At 37.5% G+C, this 23440-nt stretch overlaps 1 protein-coding gene across 1 annotated transcript in view; it reads left to right on the top strand.

Moving 5' to 3' along the window:
* The window catches only part of PRRG1 (proline rich and Gla domain 1), a 135232-nt gene that overhangs the window by 72738 nt on the left and 39054 nt on the right, over window positions 1-23440 (top strand). Inside the window, exon 3 of the mRNA XM_067722217.1 lies at window positions 14489-14649. Within this exon, the coding sequence (XP_067578318.1) occupies window positions 14489-14649 (161 nt within the window). The remainder of the gene's footprint in view (window positions 1-14488; window positions 14650-23440) is intronic.

The following is a 23440-nucleotide window of genomic DNA, read 5'->3' as shown; positions in this document are numbered from 1 at the left end:
TTTGAATCACACCTATTTTCCATCTGATTTTTTTCTGTCAGAACACACTTTCTGCATATTTTAAGTGCTGTAGCAGCAATTTATGGTATTTATTACTCTAATATGCAGTTATGATGGCTGATTTCACTGTCTTTACCTTAATAACAAAGCTTCTGGAAGAAATTCTTCATGTTTCCTCAATAATAGCAAACCACAAGATGTTCCTACTCGTCTTTTACAAAATAGGAATAATATTTAGCCATGAATCTTCAAACTGATTAATTTTGCTTTGTTGTGTAGAAAACAATATCTGGAATAGCTGAATGATAGCAGGCAGACAGGTCTTATTTGTGAAGAATAATTAACATAAAAATATAAAAGATACCTTAGCATTTTTTCTGTTTCTCCTCTTTCAGTATTTAATCTTTGGAGATAGCTTTTACCTAGCCTAGTAGGTAACCCTAGGTCTATAAATTCTTAATCTGCAAAGTCAGTTTCCATCTTCATTTTCCATGCTTAATGGTAACATGCCCTTGATGTCCTAGTATACATGAATATATTGTTGTGCTGTAGAGAAACAGAGACAGTGCTACCAGTTACACTCTTTTTATTATTATTAAAACATAGCAGCATCATTCCTTTGGGTCACTGGATGTACTTGGCTCCTTTAGTTCAAAGAACCCAAACATGTCCCCTCCACTTATTAAGACTTAATGGAAGGAAAGATGGTTTATAGCTACCACAGTAAATTTCTAAGCTCTTTGAGTCACTGGTGAACTACTGTTCAGTTGAGGCCAATCCTAAACTTTCATTCTGAGCATACAGCTCCATGTTTTCAAACAGGGAATGAGTGAGTGTTCAAACTGACAAGCCTTGTAAAGTGACTGTCTCGTAATGTAGTGCCGAATTTTATTTGACAGCTCCCAGTTTACAGTTCAAGTGAAGGCACACATTTAAAGACAGTTATTTCATTTTCTGGCCTATATTAAATCTGAGAGTCTTTCTATTATGGTAGCATATTCATGCCTCTGCAGTTCAGATGATGTCACCAATTTATCGTAAACCCTTGTCTAGCTTCATAATTTTATAACAGTAAAACAAATCTGCTTGGGGTTGACAACAGCCATTATTTTTTCCTGGCAAGTTTTTTCCATCAGAAAAAAAATGAGCTTACTATTTAAGGGTCAGGCTGCTTTTTTTTTTTTTTTTAAACTCATTATAGTGCTTGATGCTTTTTGTCTTTGATGGAATCCTCTTTGCCTTTTACCTATTCAAGAAGAAAATAACTTTGGTACGTAAGTTTAGAATGGTTTCTCAACCTTAGCACTATTGACATTTTTTTTAAAAAATTGAGGCAAAACACATAATGTAGGCAAAACAATTCACATAACATAGAATTGACCATTTTAAAGTGTGCAGTTTCGTGGCATTTGTACAGTCACAGTGTTGTACAACTATCTTGTACCAAAACATTTCCATCACCTCCAAGGGAGACCCTCTACCCATTAAACAGTCTCTGTTTCTCCCTTCCCATGCCCTGGCAACCTGTGATCTGATTTCTAGCTCTATGGATTTACCTATCCTGGATATTTCATTTAAATGGAATAATACAATATGTGCCCTTTTGTTGTGTCTGGCTTTTTTCACGTAGCATAATGGTTTTTAGGTTTATCCATGTTGTATTAGTACCTTATTCCTTTTTATGGCTGAATAATATCCCATTGTGTGAATATACTACAATGTGATTAGTCATTCATCAGTTGGTGGACGTTTGTGTTGTTTCCACCCTTTGGCTATTCTAAATAGTGCTACCGTGAACCTCGATGTACAAGTTTTTGTTTGAGTATCTGTTCTCAGTTCTTTGGGGCATACATGTAGGAGTGACTATGGACATTTGGGGCCAGGTCAGTCTTTGTTGTGGGGCATCTCCCCACTACATGCCAGTGGCACCTACCCCCCAAGTTGTGAGAATCAAAAATGTATCCAGACACTGCCAAATGTTCCCTGGGGTGCGATATCTCCCAAGATTGAAAACCACTGATTTAGAATAAAGGGAAGGAAATCTTTAGAGATAAGCCATAATTAACATATTATGATTTTCATAGAAGTAATTCCGGTCTAAAGGAGAGCACTAGAGTTGGCCCTCTGTGTCTGCAGGTATCCACAGGTTCCACATACATGGATTCAACCAACCATGGATCAAAAATATTGGAAAAAAGTAAAAATTCCAGAAAGTTCAAAAAAGTGAAACTTGAATTTGCTGCATGCCTGCAACTATTTACATAGAATTTACATTATGTTTCCAACTATTTATGTATCACATTGTATTAGTTATTATAAGTAATGTAGAGATGATTTATAGTATATGAGAGGATGTGCATAGGTTATATGCAAATACTATGCCATTTCACATAAGGGACTTGAGCATCTGCAGAATTTGGTATCCATAGGGGGTTCTGGAATGAATCCCCCATGGCTACCGAGGGACAAATGCATATGGTTGTCAACAGAAATAATCAATAAACTGATCTATGATAGGAATAGAAAGAAGTTTTATTTGAGCCAAACTAAGAACTGTAGCCCAGTAGACAGCAGCTCAGGTAACTCTGAGGAACTAGTCTGAAGAAGCATGGTTTTCAGCACAGTTTTATATCTTGTCAGAACAAAGAACATCAAAGAAGTCAGGGATCCATTCCTTCAAGATTTCAAAACAACAGCCACAACAAATCAGCATATACACAGGGACTCAGTATGGCCTTGGCACCTGGGAAGGGAGTCTTATCACTGAAAGCATACCAGCATTGGCGACCCAGGAAGGGAGGCATTTCACCTTTATTTTTAACATGGACAGTGCACCCTTTTCTTTAAGGATTAAGGCAGCTGTACAATGCATGTTTGATAGGCCACAAACAGGCTGTTTTAGTTAGCATAAACTTCGAGTTAAATCATATATAAGCCAGAATGACTTTCCCATACCGCAGTATGTGAAATTTTCTTCCATTATGGTTCTAGAAACCAAGGTACAGTCCTGGTCCTATAATCAAGCAGCTGTGTCCTTGGATAAGTCACTTAACCTCTGGATTTCAGTGTAAAATGAAGGGATTGAGATGGATCAGTGGTTTCCAGTGTTGCTCAGTGAAGCGCCAGGTTTTCTAAAGGGGTCCCTGAGTAGCCACTATGAGAGAAGGGGAGGAAAAGAGAGCTCCTGGTATGTAGTACCTCCCCTTCAGACAGAGCAAGCGAAAGTTTGAATTCTATCATTTCTAGAGCAAATTCACATATAAATAACATTGATTTCACCAGCGAAAAGTCATTTCTGAAATCCATGTGCTAATTAACAAAGGCACTAATTTGTCAATGAGACGCCATTTCTGAAATCCACCATGCTCTGCTGTTTGTGCACAGAAGAGAAAGATAGCTGAATACTATCTTTGAATGCTGTCTGAACAACCACCTCTGAAATGTGGCTTTTTGATTAAATGTAGTATGTGTTCTATTAGGACAACTATTCACTCCTAACATCTATTCACTCCTTACATCTAGATTACAGCTAACTATCACATAGATAATACCATACTGTCTATGTTGACAGATTGTGAAGCATTGATTATAACATAGAGCTATGTATTTAAAACTATATTTCACATTTGCTGAGTCTCTCTACATGCCTTTCCCCCCATTTAAATGGTGATTGTTATAGTTGTTTCTATTTTCTACCATATGGGACAGAACTGTAATCAGTGTAAATCAGATCCATAAGCTAAAAACAAAGTTTTATGGTCGTGACAACTATAAACTCTAAGACTAATGATATTCTTGTTGATAACAGTTGAGGCACTAGTGATAAGAGAAATACCTATCTTTGGAATTCCCGTGTTTTCATGATTCCACCTGATCGTGTGCTTAATTTTGTGCAAATTAGACCATTTTCTAATTCCATGTTTGTTTCCTGTGGGTAAGGCACAGCCCCTAGTCTATAAATATCATGTGTTAGAGTACCATACCATACATTTAAACCAGTTACTGCAATTGCTATTAACTTGATTGCTGTCATCCTTATTTCATTAAGAATTCTTTTTGATAAGGCGTTATGAATTGTAAAACTCCTTCAAAGAAAATTTGGCCTTTTACCTTCCTTTATGGGAGAATCTATTAGATCTTTTCTCTGTATCTCATTATTCCTTACAAAGCGTAAAATTGTTAGACAAGAGACATCTGAATATTTGATGTAAAATTTAGCTTTTAAGAAAACCATATTGAGTTAGCAAGACCCAGTCGGCAGGGGGGAACCATATTTGTTTTGTTTTAAAAAAACATTGGCTTTATAGACGTACATTACCTGTTTTGTCTTCTCTCTCATAGAAATCCATTTCTGGCATTTTCTCCACAGTTATTCCAGGAAACCTGCCTGTTATCATCTGGCGTTTCATTGCATACCTCCGGTAGCACAAAGATATCTTTTTTTAAAGTTTTAGTTCGTGATCATAACCACTACATTGTCCTTAAGAAGCAGGTTCAGGATATTAAAGATATTAATTACTTCTTCTCTCAAACCCTGAGACTCCCCACTCTAACTAGCTCAGTCCTGTAACTTCACATTATTTTTCAAATATCTCAGTCCTTGAGTGGGTTTCAGCTTCCTAATTCCTGTGAATACATATACTACATGCCATTCTAACTAAGCTGTAAGTTTGTGACAACCTGTTTGGGCACATGAGCACCACTGTACAACAAATTCTGAATTATAAACCTACCTGCTATGAAAAAATTAACCTTTAATTTCCACAAATAGGTTACAGTGGTGAAATACAATTGGGAAATAATCTGATTTTTCCACCTCCCTAACTAATAGGAAGATAATCCAAATAGGATCTTTTTATTTTGCATAATATTGGTTTTTAGGAGGTGAAATGTCACTTTAGAATTCTAGTGAGACTTTGTTTTTCTAGGGAAAGTTATATCCATCAGTCTGATAAGAAATGCCTATTTAATACCCATTTCAGCAGGAAAAAAACCTTGAAGGCATCGTATGCACGCACAACTGAGTAAATGATGGTATCAAAATGGCTTAGAAGCAAGAAAACAAAGAATTATGAGTATGACACTTCATAAGATTTTCTTTTATAGTATATAAATCTGAGCACAGGATTTAGTGCGCTTCTTGTTGATTTTTGCTTCTTGTTTGTTTGTTTTTTTTGGTTGGTTTGTGGGATGGTGGTTGCTTGGCTGAAAAATAGTGTGTTCATATCCCCAAAGAATTTGGATGTGATACGCTACTCCCACTTAACAAAAATCTTTCCAAGTATAGAACTTCACAGTTACAACTCAAAGGACCTAAGAAATCATATACATATAACACCTTAGGTTCACAAATTAGGAGACAGGCCCAGATAAATTAAGCAACAAATGCAGAATCATGCAGCCAGGTTAGTGCCAGAGCTGGACAGGAATCCGCATACCTGACTACAAATTCGGGACCTTTTCACCCTACCATACTCTTCTCTTTGCCTGCAGTTTCATTTGTTTCAATAAAGGGTTAGTGAAAGTGGTGAACGGATATTGGCTTTCTCAGACTTCAGCAAGATAGCCTCAAAAGGCAGTTTTCATATGACTAACAGAAGGCTCAAATAAGTGGATAGCTTAGCATCTTATGCAGTCTTTTATGAGAAATTCACAACTAAACAAGATATCAGAGATTTATTCAGAAAAGAAACAGCTTCCTGGTTAGCATGTGGACTCATTATAGTTTCAGTCTGTGGCACACCAACATTTACACAGCACTGTCTAGGAATGAAGTTTCCACTTGAATAAATACATTTTGCAGACTGCTCATGCTCACCTTTTTTAATTGTTAAAAAAAACTTTTTAAAAACTATTTTTATGGAAATAGTTCTAAAATAGATCATATACCTTACTGCCTTCTTAAACAATATCGTGAACATCATGTGGTCCTTTCTTGGTGAGTCAGGTTCACCATCATAAACATAATCATTGATGCCTACAGCTTTGGGAGCTGTTAGTGTGAGCAGGGTTAGGACCTACTCAATAACCCTCAAAGGGCCTTCTGTCTGTCTTTCCTCTTGTCTTCAGATTCATCAGCTTTCACTTCTTGTTGCTGTCAGTGTGTTGATCTAGTTCAGCCCACCCCTAGTCCCTTCTACTTCTCAGCTTTAATGTGCAATGAGGCTTTCAAGTCTTATAGCCAGGCTTGTGGATGAGGGTTGAGTAAATTGATCCTTGATTAGTCTAAGGGAGCTGAGGCTCCCCTGTAGGTAAAACATAAGATAAGTTATAATGCATGACCTTGGTCATCTTTTGTTTCTAAGTTTATGAGACTGGATTTATTTGAGTGACTTCTACATAAATAATGTCTTACTGTCCTTAATATCCACAGTGATTATGTCAAATATTGAATAGCTACCTGAACTATCAAATAACCCAAGTATCAATGGAAAATAATTTATTTAGTATATTTTGTTATAGCTACTCATTCATGATTCACTGAACATATATATCTGTCATGTGTATGATTCTCATTTCTTAATCTGTCCTTCTTAAGAGCTTTTGTGATCTATTATTAAAATTCTCATGATGATAGACTATCAGCATACATTTAATCAAAGTTGAAGTTAATAAAAGTAAACATATAAGGTATGGTAAAGGATACTTGCTTATGAGTTTCTTACAAAATCAAGTCCTTCTAAATAAGGACCAGAGATAGTCCTTAATTTACATTCTGAAGAACTTCTGAAATTTTTAAATCTCATGATATCCTCAAAATATTTATGACTCATCAAAGTAGGCACTACTCAACATTAGCTAATTGAAAGGCCCTATGAGACTCTCATAAGGCTTTAATAATGTCTAAAGGTATGGTGCAGCAGGAGAAAGATGGCTCCTAAGGCCATTTTTAGTCACACAGGGCATGCTTTTTCTTCTAATTGTGAACAGTCGAGATACATGCAAGATAACCTTGGACTCAGGGAAGCCAAGGCACATGTTTACTGAGAATCTTTGATACCCAATGGTCATACAGATGAAATTAGGCTGCATACCATCAGTGCAAACCATCAATCTATACATTTTCAATAAACAGTGTAGACAAGCTAGTACAGAGTGCCCCCAAGGGCTTTAAACAGCACTTTATAAAGCTAGTACATTTCATCCCAATCTTGACCAAGGGGACGAAACTTCTAGGCATCCCTGGAGTTAAACATACAGACTGACTGAAAGCTAACCCTATCCTTTATCATTTATTCTTTATTTTCTAAGTGTATTTTTTTTATCATCTTGGTAAATCTCTTGTTTTTCCTTTAATGGAGTAACTGCCACCATGACAGCTGTCATGGTGACAGCAAATCACACTCTTGTTTATTGAGCTCCATTTTTTGCCAAGCTCTGAGCAAAGCACTTTATGTCCATTACCTCATTTATAACTATGACGTCGGTGCTGTTATTCCAATTTTATGGATGAGGAAGGGAAGTGTAGGGTTTTTGCTTTCCTCACATAGCTGTTTGCTTTAACAACTTTTTCTTACTGTCTAAATGCATAACTGATGTGTACCATTTAACAAGCTTGGAATACCAATGAGATCACATTTGTTACTCAGATTAAATAGCCACAGCCCCTGGAAATATGAGAATGTCTGTCTTCCTTCCCTGACCAACCCTATTCCCATGGGAAATTGAAGAACTCTAGGGTTGCACCTTAGGTCTAGAGGAGTACGCCCTGGGAGGAGCAATCAAGATGGCGGAGTAGTAGGACATGAAGCTCACCCTCTCCCACAAACAGAGGAGTATGCCCTGCCTCCTGCACTGAAGAAAGATAATGGAATGCTAGGTGCATTTGTAGGAAGTTCCCATTCTCTCTTGATCTTCATGTTCTTGCTATTGTTGCCGGCGTATAGTCTTACATTAAAACCAGGGCACTCAAACCAGGCTTTCTGGTACCCAGGACAATTCCAAGGACAGTAGAGGAGTCACTTTGTGAACTGTGGCATAGGTTGCCTTTGCTTGGCTGGTAGTAATTACCAGCAGTGCCAGGAAAAGAGTAGGGCACCTTTCTACCCAGCATTTCACTCACCTGTGCTTGCTCCATAACACAGGAGGCCCGATTGCCCGGTGTTCCGGCTACCTAGTGACCCTGTTGTTTCATTTTCATCTCCCTGGCCTCTTTCCCAGGCAAGCTCACAGAACCAGAGTGGCTAATTGAGGGAGACCTTAGGATAACCTACAATTGAAGGGTTTGACTGGATGGGGGGGAACTGTACTGTATTCTTTTCCTGCTAGCTCTTATCAGGGCCACAGTAACCCATGTGACAGGTTTCAGTAACTGTAAACTTTCAAAAGGGATTTCAGTTTCCTTCCTCAGAGAAGGAACTTCCTAGCCCATTCAAGCATGGTGTGTCAGATGTATTTGGGAGAGCAGTGGCAGGACTCCATCAGCCTCTAGAACCCCTAGGTCAGAGGTTCCCAAACTTTCTGAGTTTAAGGTGCCCTTAGTTATTGCAGAGACTTTTTCACAGCAGCCGTAGGCCAAAAGAAATGCCTAATAGTTCCATTTATTAAGTAATTAGGTCCAAACAACTTAATAGGTATTTATATCCTGACAGCTTGGTAACCATTTGAAAAAATAATACAGACATACCTCCTTTTTTTTTTTTTTTTTTTTTTGCGGTACGCGGGCCTCTCACTGTTGTGGCCTGTCCCGTCGCAGAGCACAGGCTCCAGATGCACAGGCTCAGCGGCCATGGCTCACGGGCCCAGCCGCTCTGTGGCATGTGGGATCTTCCCGGACCGGGGCACGAACCCGCGTCCCCTGCATCGGCAGGCAGACTTTGAACCACTGCGTCACCAGGGAAGCCCGAGGCATACCTCCTTTTATTGCACTTTGCAAATATTGTGTTTTTTTACAAATTGAAGGTTTGTGGCAACCCTGTGTTGTCAGGTAATAGCATTTTTAGCAATAAAGTATTTTCTAATTAAGGTATGCACATTGCTTTTTAAAGGTATAATGCTATTGCATACTTAATAGTCTATAGTATAGTGTAAACGTAACTTTTATAAATGCACTAGGAAACCAAAAAAAACTCATGTGACTTGCTTTGTTTCGATATTTCTATCTTAAAATAGCCATGCAGTTACTAATTGGATGTGTGTACCTGTTGGGCACCGCACTTCTCAAACCTCACTTCTTGTCAAACACAGCACTTTTTTTAAAAAAAATCATAGCTGAAAATCCAGTTTCACAAAGGAAAGGAATGTAGAACTATCTAATAATGAAACTGTGAATTACCTTAAGCTCATAGTTTGTGTGGTATCCAACAGATGTTAAGTATCAATGCATTTCTCCAAAACTGTAAAATATCCTGCACATTCTTCATGAATTCACTGCAGCACCCTGGAGAGCCAAGGTGCTAGTTCCTTGCCAAGCCAAAAAGCATCTGGCTGTGCCCTCTTCCCACAACAGTAGTTGTCCAGCTACTCTCCCTCTACATAAGTATTACGGCAAATCAATGGTTCTTTCAGAACAAAAAAAGACGTGCTCCAAGCGGAGCCCAAACAGAAGTACTGTACAAATTTCAAAAGGTAGTTTCTCTTGCAAAAGGATATTCAAATGCTGTCTCACTAGAAACTTTGCAGTAAATGTATTGATTTCATAATCATATATTAAGTTTGCGATGCTGCCTCATAATTAGAGGCATGGTCCATGGCTTCCCAGCTTCTAGTCATTCAGATATCAAGTTTCTCCCATTCTGCCTTTTCCTTTATTCCACGCTTATTGAATCATGTACTGTACCAAGGTCTTTACTAGGTATTATGAAAGACAGATGTTGGATCAAAATATTAATAATACATGGGCCCTGCCCTCAAGTCTTGAGGGGGAACCAGATAGGCATACCAAAAATTATAATAAAATTACAATATAGTTAATTGCTATAATTGAAGTATACGTAAATACTGAGAGTCTATAGCAGCTCTGTCTAACGAAGTGGGGAGTACAATCTGGGGAAAGTTTTTAGAGGATTTTACATCTGAATGGAATAGCAGTTTGCCAGGTAGAGGAAATATTAGGTACAGAATTATGGAGGCATAAAAAGAACCTATATGAAGGATGGTAAGATTTGGTTTGACTGAGGAATAAGGTACATGATGGGTGTAGTGGCCAAAGAGATCACCCATATTTCACATCTGTCCCTTTCTTTCCCTTCCTATTGCCACCATGCTAATGCATGATCTCATTATTTCTTAACCTGGTCTGTTGTAAGTAGCCTTTTTCCTGCCTTTATCCGTCCATTTTCTCTTCATCCTACCCCCAAATCTGTTGTACTTATACATTTTTCTAGGTTATTCTCCATGAAGTATCGGTTTAAACTCTTGAATGCTGTCGAATAGTTTAAATATCTTAGCCTAACATTAAATGCCTCCATGACATGGCTATCAGGCCCCTTTCCGGTTTCATCTCCCTCTCTCCCTCTTTTGAATCGTGTACTCTGGCCCTACTGACCAGCTCATATTCCTCATTTATGGCCATAGGTTTATTCGATTTCAGGCCCTCACTCACTATTTTGTCTTCCTAGGATGTCTTTCCTCACCATCTTTGCATGCCCCAATCCTGCCAATTTTTAAAAGGCCAGCCCAAATATACTTTTTACTTGCCCTTCTCCAGGTTCCTCTCCCATCCCGAAACACACTTACCCAGTAGAAGTACGCCTGCCTGCTGACCTCAAAGAGCATCTACCTTGTTCATCTTGTGTTAGAGCTGTTTTTGTATCTCTTTTATCTTCATTATCTCTTGCACTGAAGAACCTTGAGGTCAAAGGCAGTCTCCTACTCATCTTTGTGACTTGTCATGATCTCATTGTACATAGTCTGTGTTCAGTAAATATGTCCTAAAGAAGGAATTTTGTTCACTTAAAAGAAAAATGTAAACATTTGCAACTTTAAATAATGACTGTTTCAATGAATCCAGACCCAAGATTAGAGAACTGATTAGATAAGTGGAGTAGAGATTTTCCATGTGGGCTGTTAATTTTCAGGCCTTACCATCTGCTGTTTTTCAGCAAATGTACGGACATGATTTTGCCTAGATAAAGATTTTTGGCATTAAAATGTCAGTTTTAGTATGCTGCAATGCATTAAAAATATGTAACATGACTACATATTTCGGTTTAAGGCAGTAATTTAGAGAGTTACTTGAGAAGCTATCTTATTTCATTTATCTTTATTCTTTTCTTTTGAGGAGAAAGCATGGGTGAGAGCTATTTATTTTGAAATTATGAAAAAGTAGTTACGTTTTTTGAGTTAATATACTTATTTTGTGGTCGTTTATGTGTTTACCAGACTTAGAGTTTAAATATTTTCTTTAGTAAGGGTGTTTCCTAACTGAATCTAAAGAAACAGCTTAGGTTTTTCTTTATGTCCTTTAATGAGAAAAGAACATGTTTGATTAATACCTTAGTGTTGTGTTCTCAAAGTAAATTTACAGTCTGTATACTTGCCACATCATGTAATCTCTGATGAAGGCATACACATGATTCTGGACAGCTGTGGGGTAACTCACACCTTTTTTTTTTTTTTTTTTTTTTTTTTTGGCGGTACATGGGCCTCTCACTGTTGTGGCCTCTCCCGTTGCGGAGCACAGGCTCCGGACGCGAAGGCTCAGCGGCCATGGCTCACGGGCCCAGCCGCTCCGCGACATGTGGGATCTTCCCGGACCGGGGCACGAACCCGCGTCCCCTGCATCGGCAGGCGGACTCTCAACCACTGCGCCACCAGGGAAGCCCAACTCACACATTTTGATGAGAAGGAGGTAGAGGGAAGTAATCAACTTTAGTTTCAAACATTAAGTCCAAACACAAGGCCTAGCATTGTGGAAACTGCCCAGTGTTTTAGGAAGAAATAGTCTGATCTTAACCTATAGGTCCAAGCTGCCACCTTTCTCTTTATTTTGTTTCCACATAGAAAGAGTCCCAATTCTGGTATCACCCATGAGATTTCCAAATTACCTTGATGAGGAACAGCAAATACTCTGCCACAACTTCCTATTCCCTAATATATGGCAAATGGAACTAATCTGTAACAATATCTTTCCTACTGGTCAGACTCTTACTCTAGGTGGTATCTTCTAATTGAGCACATTTGGCAGGTGAGATAAAATCTACTTGCCAGCTTATTCCATCTAGAGTTCTCTGTATTATATCATGTTGCCTCCCAGTACAAGAAAATACACAGAAGGTGTTTGTGGAATGCTCTTGGTAATTTGATTCGGCTGGAATAAGAAGGGCTGTGTCTTGCTATATTACCTTATAGTTGCTTAACCTTCTGAATTAGCCTGCTTTCTGGTTTCAAGAGTTAGCTGCTTTCCTTCACCCCTTTATGGAGATAGTGTATATAACATTTTCTCTTAGGAGAATTTAGGTTTCTTTTTTCCTCTTAAAAGCTTAAAATACATTATTACTGATTGGTTTATTTTCAAGAAAACTGTCCCAAAAGCCAAAGATGCGTTAGACTTTATTGACATATCTGTTGTGTTTAGAAACAAGGAAGCCAATAGCCCTGATCAGTTTTTTACTTGTCAGACCACACTGAGTGTAGAATACAATATTTCATGAGGTAAAGACGGTACGGAGACTCCTATCTATTTTATATGACCAACAGATGAAGGAACTAGACATGTTTATCCTAGAAAAGAGAAGCCTCGAGAGAAATCAGTTACTGTCTTCATGAATTAGTTGGCCTATTATATGGAAGAGAATTGTTTGTCATGGCATAAATAAAACCAATGGCTAGGAAGTTGTTAATTCAGTGAAATGTTCCTTGAAAAAGGGCTCCACAGTCAAATAAATATGACACATGCCTGTGTCATGTTCGTTTTTTGGAGATTTAAAATATATATTAAGTGCATATTAAGGGTCCTGAAAAGTCATGCAGTAAAAGATCTTTTTTAAATTTGTTAATCCCAGCATTCCATAAACACCTTCCTCAGAACTAGTTTTCTAAGGAGCTCCCATTTGAGTAGTGGTTTCAAACTGTGGGAGTGGGACCAGCAGCACCAGTGTTACCTGGGATCTTACTAGAAATGCAGCTTCTTGGCCCTACCCGAGACCTATGGAATCAGAGACTCTGGGAGGTCGGCCCAGCAATATGTGTGATAAGTCCAGCATGGGCTTCTGATGCTGCTAAACTGTGAAAAGCACTGATAGAAAATTCTACTATTACTCTCCCACTCAATAGCATCCTTTTATTTTTTTATTTTTTAAGATTTCTTCTAATGATATTTTATGACTGTGTGATTAATTTTTATCGATGGTTACCCTTCTGAAGTACAGAAGGAAGGAAACACTTATGGAAGGCCTACTGTAGTTTTCAATGTAGCCATCTAATTGGTATCAATTTGGATACTTTAAAGAATCCTAAGTAATGAATCCGTATCTTCTATGACGTGAAATACACATTTCTAAAATGAGGTAAACCTTAAATTCATTGCTATTGTGGCCATTTTTAAAAGAGCATTTACCGGTTTTCATTTCACTTCAAAATGTTTTTTGCAAAATGTACACTTTTTTTTTTTTTTAAATACATCTTGAAGGATCTGTAATGTGCCTTCTCTCATGTCAGAGGTCTTTAAGATTAGGGAATTTTGTAATTTCTTTGCATTAGCAAAGATTAAATTCTGGTAGCATTCTATTTATCTCTCCAAACAAGCAGGACAGTTTTAGAAAAATGTAATTGAAGTATAGTTTAAAATGAATCTGTACGTAAAAAAAAATAATTCCCCATGAGTATGCATATAACCATTGCCTTATTTTACTGGGTATCATAAATGTGCATTTTGAATGTTTATATGAAATGCCCCTATAAGTCATGCAGAACAATTTTCTTTTTCTGAAGGACACTGAAATGGGGTTAAATATATTAAAGTGTCAAAATATATTTAAGTGCATTTAGAACAAAATTATTACTAATATCTCTTGGAATGAATTATGGCCAAATTTGTCTTAATTTCTTGATATTATTTTGTCAACTCTTCCTTTCGTACAAGTAAGTGTTCTCTGGGTTTCTATTAGGTCGATTGGAATTTTATTATTTTTTAGTTAGGGGGACAAAGACTGATAGTCCATAGACTGGATTTTGATCTCATTGCTGCTGTCCAACAGCAGAACGCCTGGGGGCTTCCTCTTACAGTAATGAGCACAAGTACTGGTATCATTATTGCTATATTTAAACACCCATGGTTGGCAGGAATGTGCTAAAGTCTGGATATAACATCGTTAATCATGTCGTTGTCCCTGCCCAGGGCAACTGCTACTGAAAGGACACACTCACATGATGAGGAAGACAGCAGATTGGTGGTTGAGAGCTGAATGTCACTTTGCTGACCTAGAGAAAGAGGTTTAGGGTGTTGGCTATGTTTTCTAAAGAGTATCCAGCAGATTTCATCTTGTTTATTAACTTTCCACATTTTTTTAAATTACAGTTTTATGCTTATTATTATATCTCTTTTTAGTTTTCCTCACAGGAGAAAAAGCCAATTCAGTATTAAAACGCTACCCAAGAGCTAATGGACTTTTTGAAGAGATAAGGCAGGGCAATATTGAACGTGAATGCAAAGAAGAAGTCTGCACATTTGAAGAAGCAAGAGAAGCTTTTGAAAATAACGAAAAAACTGTAAGTATATCGGCAATCTTTTTTAAATGTTCATAGATTTGCCTACCTTTGTGATGTATATTTGAAACCTGCATTCCCAAATTGTGTGCACTGCTGTCATTTAAAAACTACCCTCCCAAAGAACTAACTCTGAACGGGGCCTCTAACTAAGCCACCCGACTCTGCGGGTCGGAGGTCTAGTTTCACTTCCCTGTGTGCTGGTCTGTCTTTGAGGGCTCCATTGCCATAGGACCCTGCTGAGTTGAGATCGATCATCTGAGCAAGGGGGAAGCATGATTTACACAAGGCTTTGTTCGGGAAAGTTATAGATACCATTATGACCATACCGTGCTTCATCTGGGAGAAAGTGCAGAGGAAGCTAACAGATAGTGATGCTGTTTTAAAATGTTTTACTCATTAGGTAGGTTTATTCCTAGGTATTTTATTCTTTCTGTTGCAATGGTAAATGGGAGTGTGTCCTTAATTTCTCTTTCAGATTGTTCATCATTAGTGTATAGGAATGCCAGAGATTTCTGTGCATTAATTTTGTATCCTGCTACTTTACCACATTCATTGATTAGCTCTAGTAGTTTTCTGGTAGCCTCTTTAGGATTCTCTATGTATAGTATCATGTCATCTGCAAACAGTGACACCTTTACTACTTCTTTTCCGATTTGGATTTCTTTTATTTCTTTTTCTTCTCTGATTGCTGTGGCTAAAACTTACAAAACTATGTTGAATAAAAGACCTGTATGCAGAAAACTATAAGACGCTAATGAAAGAAATTAAAAATGATACAAACAGATGGAGAGACATACCATGTTCTTGGATTGGAAAAAATCAGTATTGTGAAATTGACTATACTACCCAAAGCAATCTACAGATTCAGTGCAATCCCTATCAAACTACCAATGGCATTTTTCACAGAACTAGAACAAAAAAACTCACAATTTGTATGGAAACACAAAAGACCCCAAATACCCAAAGCAATCTTGAGAAAGAAAAATGGAGATGGAGGAATCAGGCTCCTGGACTTCACACTATACTACGAAGCTACAGTAATCAAGACAGTATGGTACTGGCACAAAAACAGAAATATAGATCAATGGAACAGGATAGAAAGCCCAGAGATAAACCCACGCACCTATGGTCAACTAACCTATGATGAAGGAGGCAAGGATATACAATGGAGAAAAGACAGCCTCTTCAATAAGTGGTGCTGGGAAAACTGGACAGCTACAGGTAGAAGAATGAAACTGGAACACTCCCTAACACGATACACGAAAATAAACTCTAAATGGATTAAAGACCTAAATGTAAGGCCAGACACCATAAAACTATAGAGGAAAACATAGGCAGAACACTCTGACATAAATCACAGCAAGATCCTTTTTGACTCACCTCCTAGAGAAATGGAAATAAAAACAAAAATAAACAAATGGGACCTAATGAAACTTCAAAGCTTTTGCACAACAAAGGAAACCATAAACAAGACCAAAAGATTACCCTCAGAATGGGAGAAAATATTGCAAAGGAAGCAACTGACAAAGGATTAATCTCCGAAATTTACAAGCAGCTCATGCAGCTCAATATTAAAACAACAAACAACCCAATCCAAAAAGGGGCAGAAGACCTAAATACACATTTCTCCAAAGGAGATATACAGATTGCCAACAAACACATGAAAGGATGCTCAGCATCACTAATCATTAGAGAAATGCAAACCAAAACTACGATGAGGTATCACCTCACACCAGTCAGAATGGCCATCATCAAAAAATCTACAAAGAATTCATGCTGGAGAGGGTGTGGAGAAAAGGGAACCCTCTTGCACTGTTGGTGGATATGTAAATTGATACAGCCACTATGGAGAACAGTATGGAGCTTCCTTAAAAACTAAAAATAGAACTACCCTATGACCCAGCCACCCCATTACTGGGCATATACCCTGAGAAAACCATAACTCAAAAAGAGTCATGTACCACAATGTTCATTGCAGCTCTGTTTACAATAGCCAGGACATGGAAGCAACCTAAGTGTCCATCGACAGATGAATGGATAAAGAAGATGTGGCACATATATACAATGGAATATTACTCAGCCATGAAAAGAAACAAAATTGAGTTATTTGTAGTGAGGTGGATGGACCTAGAGTCTGTCGTACAGAGTGAAGTAAGTCAGAAAGAGAAAAACAAATACCGTATGCTAACACATATATATGGAATCTAAAAAAATTGGTTCTGAAGAACCTAGGAGCAGGACAGGAATAAAGATGCAGATGTAGAGAATGGACTTGAGGACTCAGGGAGGGGAAAGGGTAAGCTGGGACAAAGTGAGAGAGTGGCACTGACATATATACACTACCAAATGTAAAATAGATAGCTAGTGGGAAGCAGCCACATAGCACAGGGGGATCAGCTCACTGCTTTGTGACCACCTAGAGGGGTGGGAGGGAGGCACAAGAGGGAGGAGATATGGGGATAGATATGTGTATACCTATAGCTGATTCACTTTGTTATAAAGCAGAAACTAACACACCACTGTAAAGCAAGTATACTCCAATAAAGATGTTATAAAAAATAATAAAACGTTTTACTTCTACAAAAGAAGAGACATATCAGAACTCCCCTACCCACTCTGACAAGATACCTCTTCACCTCTCCTTACTCTAGACCAATTGCTATGCAAGGAGAACAGGGATGAGAAAGCACAAGGCAGTGGTATACATTCTCTGGAACTGCTTTATGGTAGGAAATGACATTACCAGTGGTTGCCATTATATAAAGATCCATTCCTGTACGCTAACCATGAAAATAACACTACATGCGAAACAAATGATGTTAGCTGTGATAAAGGGACATCAAATAATCTCAGGAGCAGTGGATGCAGAAGTTTTAAAGAAAGAGGATTTGTTCTCTTGTTAGGTAGAGAAGGATCCAGGGCGTAAGAGGAAGGAGTTCAAGGAGAGATTATCAGAGAGGCAGCATTGCTAGATTCCAGTGTGCACAGCAAAGGAAAAATCAGTTTATAAAGTGATAAGTTGTGAGCATCATGGCTTTTAAATCTTAAGTCCCACAGTTAAAAACAGGGAAAAGAATACATCACCCATGATGCCATTATGCAATCACAAAGCACTGTTGGCTTTTTAATTTCTTTCCAGCTTTTTTCTTCTGTATCTGCTTACTTCTTGCAGGGTTTTTTTTACACATTTTTTTCTTCTTCTTAATATATGTTCATTGTAGAGAAATTGAAAATGTAGTAAAACATAAAATGAATAAAATCACTTGAATTCTTAGCACCATCAGTTTTATACTTTTGGTATTTATCATTCTAGCCTATTTTTAGTATAAATTTTTAATAAGAACAATAGGATTATCGTATAAATGGTGCTTTGTAGCATGCAGGTTTTAATAAAAAACTAGTTCATGTACTTAAATGGAACTTAGTTTTTGATATTGTGATTTTCCAAAAAATACAAATTTTAGATATTCTACTGTGGTTTTCATAAAGCTAATGGCTTTTCATCCTGCTTTATCATTCTCCTTTAAAGGAATGGTAAGAACTTTAGTGGGAAGATACTTTGAGACTGTGTAAATATTCTGTTCTCCACCAAACTTCTACCTACTAGTTTTTGTGGGGTTTTTTTAGTGTGTAATCTTTTTATTGCATATAGAATTTTGAGCCTGAATTTCCCTTCTGAATCCAGAACATTATTAAAAACAAGCATATTTAAATGTCATTAGGCTTTTCTCCAGGTACTAGTATTTTTACAATCATCGAACAGCATTCTTAGTACTACATGAAGTATAATACTTTGAGATTGAACTATGGAATATGTCAGGACTTAAATAAACTTTGTAAATATACACTGGCTGTGGATCGTACACATTAGTCAGACATGATTTCTGCCCACCTTACACGGCATTTTGCTCTCACATACATTTCCCCTCTCAGCTAAGTTTAAGTTCAGATTATCATAGCAATATGTATAACGGGTTTATTAAAAGTCCTAAGATTTGTGAGATACAAGTAGAAATCAACTTTATTTTTCCTTTTCAGTAGAATTTCTCCTTCCACTCGTTCCTAGAGTTGATCTTGAGTGCAATCAGTCCACAGCTTTTTTATGTGTTGTTTCCCTTATTTTGTATTTTCAAATGAGTTCCAACCTTACCGTCTAGTTTTAATGTCTGCTGTTGATAGTTCTTGACTGAATCAATTAAATTCTAGTTTAATATAATGCTAAATGGTGAATTTCTGACTCAATCATTCTGTGTACGTTTGTTAGTTGGCATTCCACTATGGGCAGGAACTTTCCCTTTATCTATCTTTCATAGATCATTTTATTCAGTGAGTTATAATTCATTGCTGTCAGTGTTTTTTGTTTTTTGTTTTTTTTTTCCGGTATGCGGGCCTCTCACTGTTGTGGCCTCTCCCGTTGCAGAGCACAGGCTCTGGACGCGCAGGCTCAGCGGCCATGGCTCACGGGCCCAGCTGCTCCGCGGCATGTGGGATCTTCCCGGACCGGGGCACGAACCCGTGTCCCCTGCATCGGCAGGCAGACTCTCAGCCACTGTGCCACCAGGGAAGCCCAACTGTCAGTGTTTTGATCAAAATGTCTCAAATTTGGTTAATGGAAGTTTCTTCAAACTGGCTTCTGTCTCTTTGACATGTCCCTATCAGTTTTTCTGGCACTTTTTTACTTTTTGGCCCAACAAGGTGTCCAGGATAATCTTGTACTTTCTCTGCCCCAGTCTTGGAATTGGCTGTGTCTCTGAGGAGGCTTTCTTACTTATAGTTAGGAATAATATTTAGAAACCAAGATCTGGGAGCTAGAGTGTTCTCATTGCTATCAGAGTATCATTGCTTCTGGGCCTTCCAGCAACAGAGGTAGGAAAATAATTACACACATGTATGCACATAAATGTGTGTATGTACATGTGTGTGGTGTATGGACTTGCATATTCATCCTGCTGATCTCCGATTCCAATACCCCTCAGGGTTCTTCTTTGTTTTCCCCATTCTGTATTTGTAGGTGCGATGTAGATATTCTTTGTAGATATTCTTCCCTGACTTTCAGTAACATCAATATGTTAACTCATTTGCCCAGTTCTACAACACACATACAGTGGTTTCAGAATTTTAATACCCATATCGTAATAGGGAGGGGGAAAACATTTATATTCATCCATCCATCTATCCATTCTGGAAGTCACTCCTTATGTATTCACAGAGATTATCCTATTTTTAAAAATCTGTATAGTACTTCCTAGTAAGGATGTGTCACAGTTTATTCAACCAGTCTACTGTATTTAGGCATTAAGTAGTTTCCAGTATTTTTGCAATTACAGATAATGCTGTAGTAAATAATTTTGCATTATTGGAAGTGTATCTTCAGGGTAAATTCTTAGAAGTGGATTGCTCGTCAAGGATTGATGCATATGTACTTTTGTTAGATATTGCCAGAGTACCCTCTGTAAAGCTTGTACTATTTTACATTCCCACCAGATATTTGAGAGTGCCTATTTCCTCACAGTCTGACCAGCAGAGTGTATTTTAAAAGCGTTGACATTCTTTTCAATCTTTTGGGTGTGACGTGGTATCTTGGTGGTGTTTCAATTTACATTTCTCTTATGAGTGAAGTTGTGTATTTTGCCATGTGTTTATGGGCCATTTTTATATCTGTCTTGTGAATTGTCTTTGCCTTTTGCCCATTTTTGTATCAGATTTATGGTCTTTTTTCCCTGAATTTTTAATAAGTATATTAGAGATACTATAGCTTTTATTGGTGATATATTTCAAATATTTGCTTACAGTTGTCATTTATATTTTGACTTTGCTTATGGATTTTTATCATGCAGTTTTTTTTTCATTTTCATTGTAGCCATAAATTAAAGAAATATTTTATTAAATCCAGATTTTTAATCATAGTAGAAAACCATCCTCTTATGCCCTGGTTATAGAGGAATTCACCCAATCTCTTCTAACATATTTGAGTTTTTACATTTAGATCTCTGATTCACTTACAGTTTATTCTTGGGTGTGGTGTGAGTTATGGATCTGATTTGTTTTCACATAGCTATCCAGTTGTCCAAACACAATTTATTATGAAATCCTTCTTTGCCCCAGTGATTTAATTACCCTTATCATATACCTAATTTCAGTATGTGCCTAGTCAATTTCAGGATTTTATATTCTTTTCCATTGGTCCATCCTTCTGCTCAAATGCCAGTGACACACTGTTTTATTTATAGAAGATTTTTAGTATACTTAGTATAAATTAGAACTAGTTCTCCTTATAAGCTCTTCTTTTTCAGTGTTTTGTGAGCTATTCTTACATGCCTATTTTTCCATATAAATTTTAGTATTAATTTTTCTAGCACAGAAAAAAATCATTTGTCAGTATTTTTATTGGGATTTCTTTCAGTTTGTAAATTAATTTAGGGAGAACTAACATCTTTAAGGTATTAAATCACCCTCTACAAGAAGAGATTTCTTTCTATTTGTTGAAATCAGCATTTCTCTCTTTCAGGAATGTTTTATTGTTTTCATCATATAAGTTTTGCACAGTTCTTAGGTTGGTTCCTAACTATTTCTTTGTTGCTACTGTACATGGGTTCTTTTCCATGATATATTCTAATTGGTTGTTATTTGTGAATGTGTAAGCTACTGATTTTTTTAAACCTTATTGAGTTATAACTGACATACAATTAACCACACATATGTAAAGTATACAACTTGGTAAGTTTTAACATATGCATACACCTGTGAAACCATTACCACAGTCAAGATAGTGAACAGATTCATCATTCCCAAAAGGTCCTTCTTGCCCCATTGTAATTCCTCCTTCCCACCTCTCCCCATGATCAAGAGCACCCCAAGGCAATGATTCATCTGACTTCTGTCACTGTAGATTAGTTTATATTTTCTAGAGTTTTCTGTAAGTGAAATCATACATTATGCACTGTTTTGTCTGACTTCTTTTACTCTGCATGATTATGTTCAGATGTCCATAGTGCACATATCAATAGTTATTCATTTTTATTGCTGAGTAGTATATCATTATATGTATATGGACATTTGGGTTGTTTCCTGTGTGGGGTTATTACAAATGAAGCTGCTATGAACACTCATGTACTAGGTTATTGATTTTTTAAAATTAATAAACCATATATTTATTTTGACTTGAGTTCTGAGAAATCCTGTGGTCCAAGTTATACTTACAAGGATGCATTAGATTTTTAAAAACTTTTGAGATAATTATAGATTCTCAGAAAATTGCAAAGATAATACAGAGAGGTTCCATGTAGCCTCTACCCAGTTTCCCTCAGTCATTACATCTTACATAATTGTAGTACAGTATCAAAACCAGGAAACTGACATTGGTACAATCCGTGTGTATAGTTCTGTGCCATTTTATCACTTGTGTAGACTCCTGTAACCACCACTACAGTTAAGATGCAGAATTCTTTCATTTGTACAAAATCTCCCTTAATAGTCGCACCCCCCCACACCACCACCATCCCTAACCTGTGGTAATCACTAATCTGTTCCCCACCTCTGTAATTCTGTCATTGCAAGAATGTTATATAAATGGAATCATATATATGGAACCTTTTAATATTGCCTGTTTACACTCAACATAATGCTCTTGAGTTCACCTAAGTTGTGTGTATATCAATAGTTCATTATTTTTTATTATCCATGGTATGGATGTATCACAGTTTGTTGAACCATTCACTCGTTGAGGGACATCTGGGTTTCCAGTTTGGGGCTATTTTACATAAAGCTGCTATGAATATTTGTGTACAGGTTTTTGTGTGAACATAAGTTTTTATTTCTCTGGGGTATAATTGTTGTATGCTAAGTATATGTATAGTTCTTTAGGATACTGACAGACTAAGTTGTCATTGTATAAATTACTGTTTTAAATTCCCACCAGCAGTGTTTGAGTGATCCAGTTTCTCTTCATACTTGCCAGCACTTGGTGCTGTTACTGTGTTTCCTTTTGTAGTCATTCTGATAGACGTGTAGTGATACCACATTGTGGTTTTAATTTCCATTTCCTTAATGGCCAGTAATGTTGAACATCTTTTCATATGCTTATTTTCCATTTATATATTCTCTTCTGTGAAATCTCCTTTCCCTTTTTTTTTTTTTTTTTTGCTGTACGCGGGCTCTCGCTGTTGTGGCCTCTCCCGTTGCGGAGCACAGGCTCCGGACGCGCAGGCTCAGCAGCCATGGCTCACGGGCCCAGCCGCTCTGCGGCATGTGGGATCTTCCTGGACCGGGGCACGAACCCGTGTCCCCTGCATCGGCAGGCGGACTCTCAACCACTGCGCCACCAGGGAAGCCCCCTTTCCTGTCTTTTGGTTATTTTCTAATTGGATTGTTTTGTTGTATTTTTGAGTTTTGAGAGTTTTCTGTATATTCTAGATACAAATCCATTGTCAGGTATGTGTTTTGTAGGCTATTGATTTTTATGTGTTAATCGTATACCTTACTACCTTACCGACCTCTTTTATTGCTTTCAAGGTGAATGATGATGTTTTTATTGCTTCCCTCTCTGGCCCTTATGCGTATCAGTGCTTCTCTGTATCCTTTCCTGCCCTCAGAGACAGGATGCTGCATTTCAGCAATCTTCGAAGCAAATAGAAGAAGAAACTCTTTCAGCAATTGCTCAAGCAATTCTCCGCCCTTTCCAGCATCACCTCTTCCTCTCTGTAGAATCATTCTCATTAGCCTACACACCTCTTAGGAAAAAAAACTCTCTTCACCCTACATCTCCCTTCAGCAATCAGCTCATTTCTTGAAA

The sequence above is a fragment of the Pseudorca crassidens genome, chromosome X (assembly GCF_039906515.1).
Source record: "Pseudorca crassidens isolate mPseCra1 chromosome X, mPseCra1.hap1, whole genome shotgun sequence".
NCBI classification, from domain to species: Eukaryota; Metazoa; Chordata; class Mammalia; order Artiodactyla; family Delphinidae; genus Pseudorca; species Pseudorca crassidens.
This window is presented reverse-complemented; position numbering and strand designations above follow the sequence as displayed.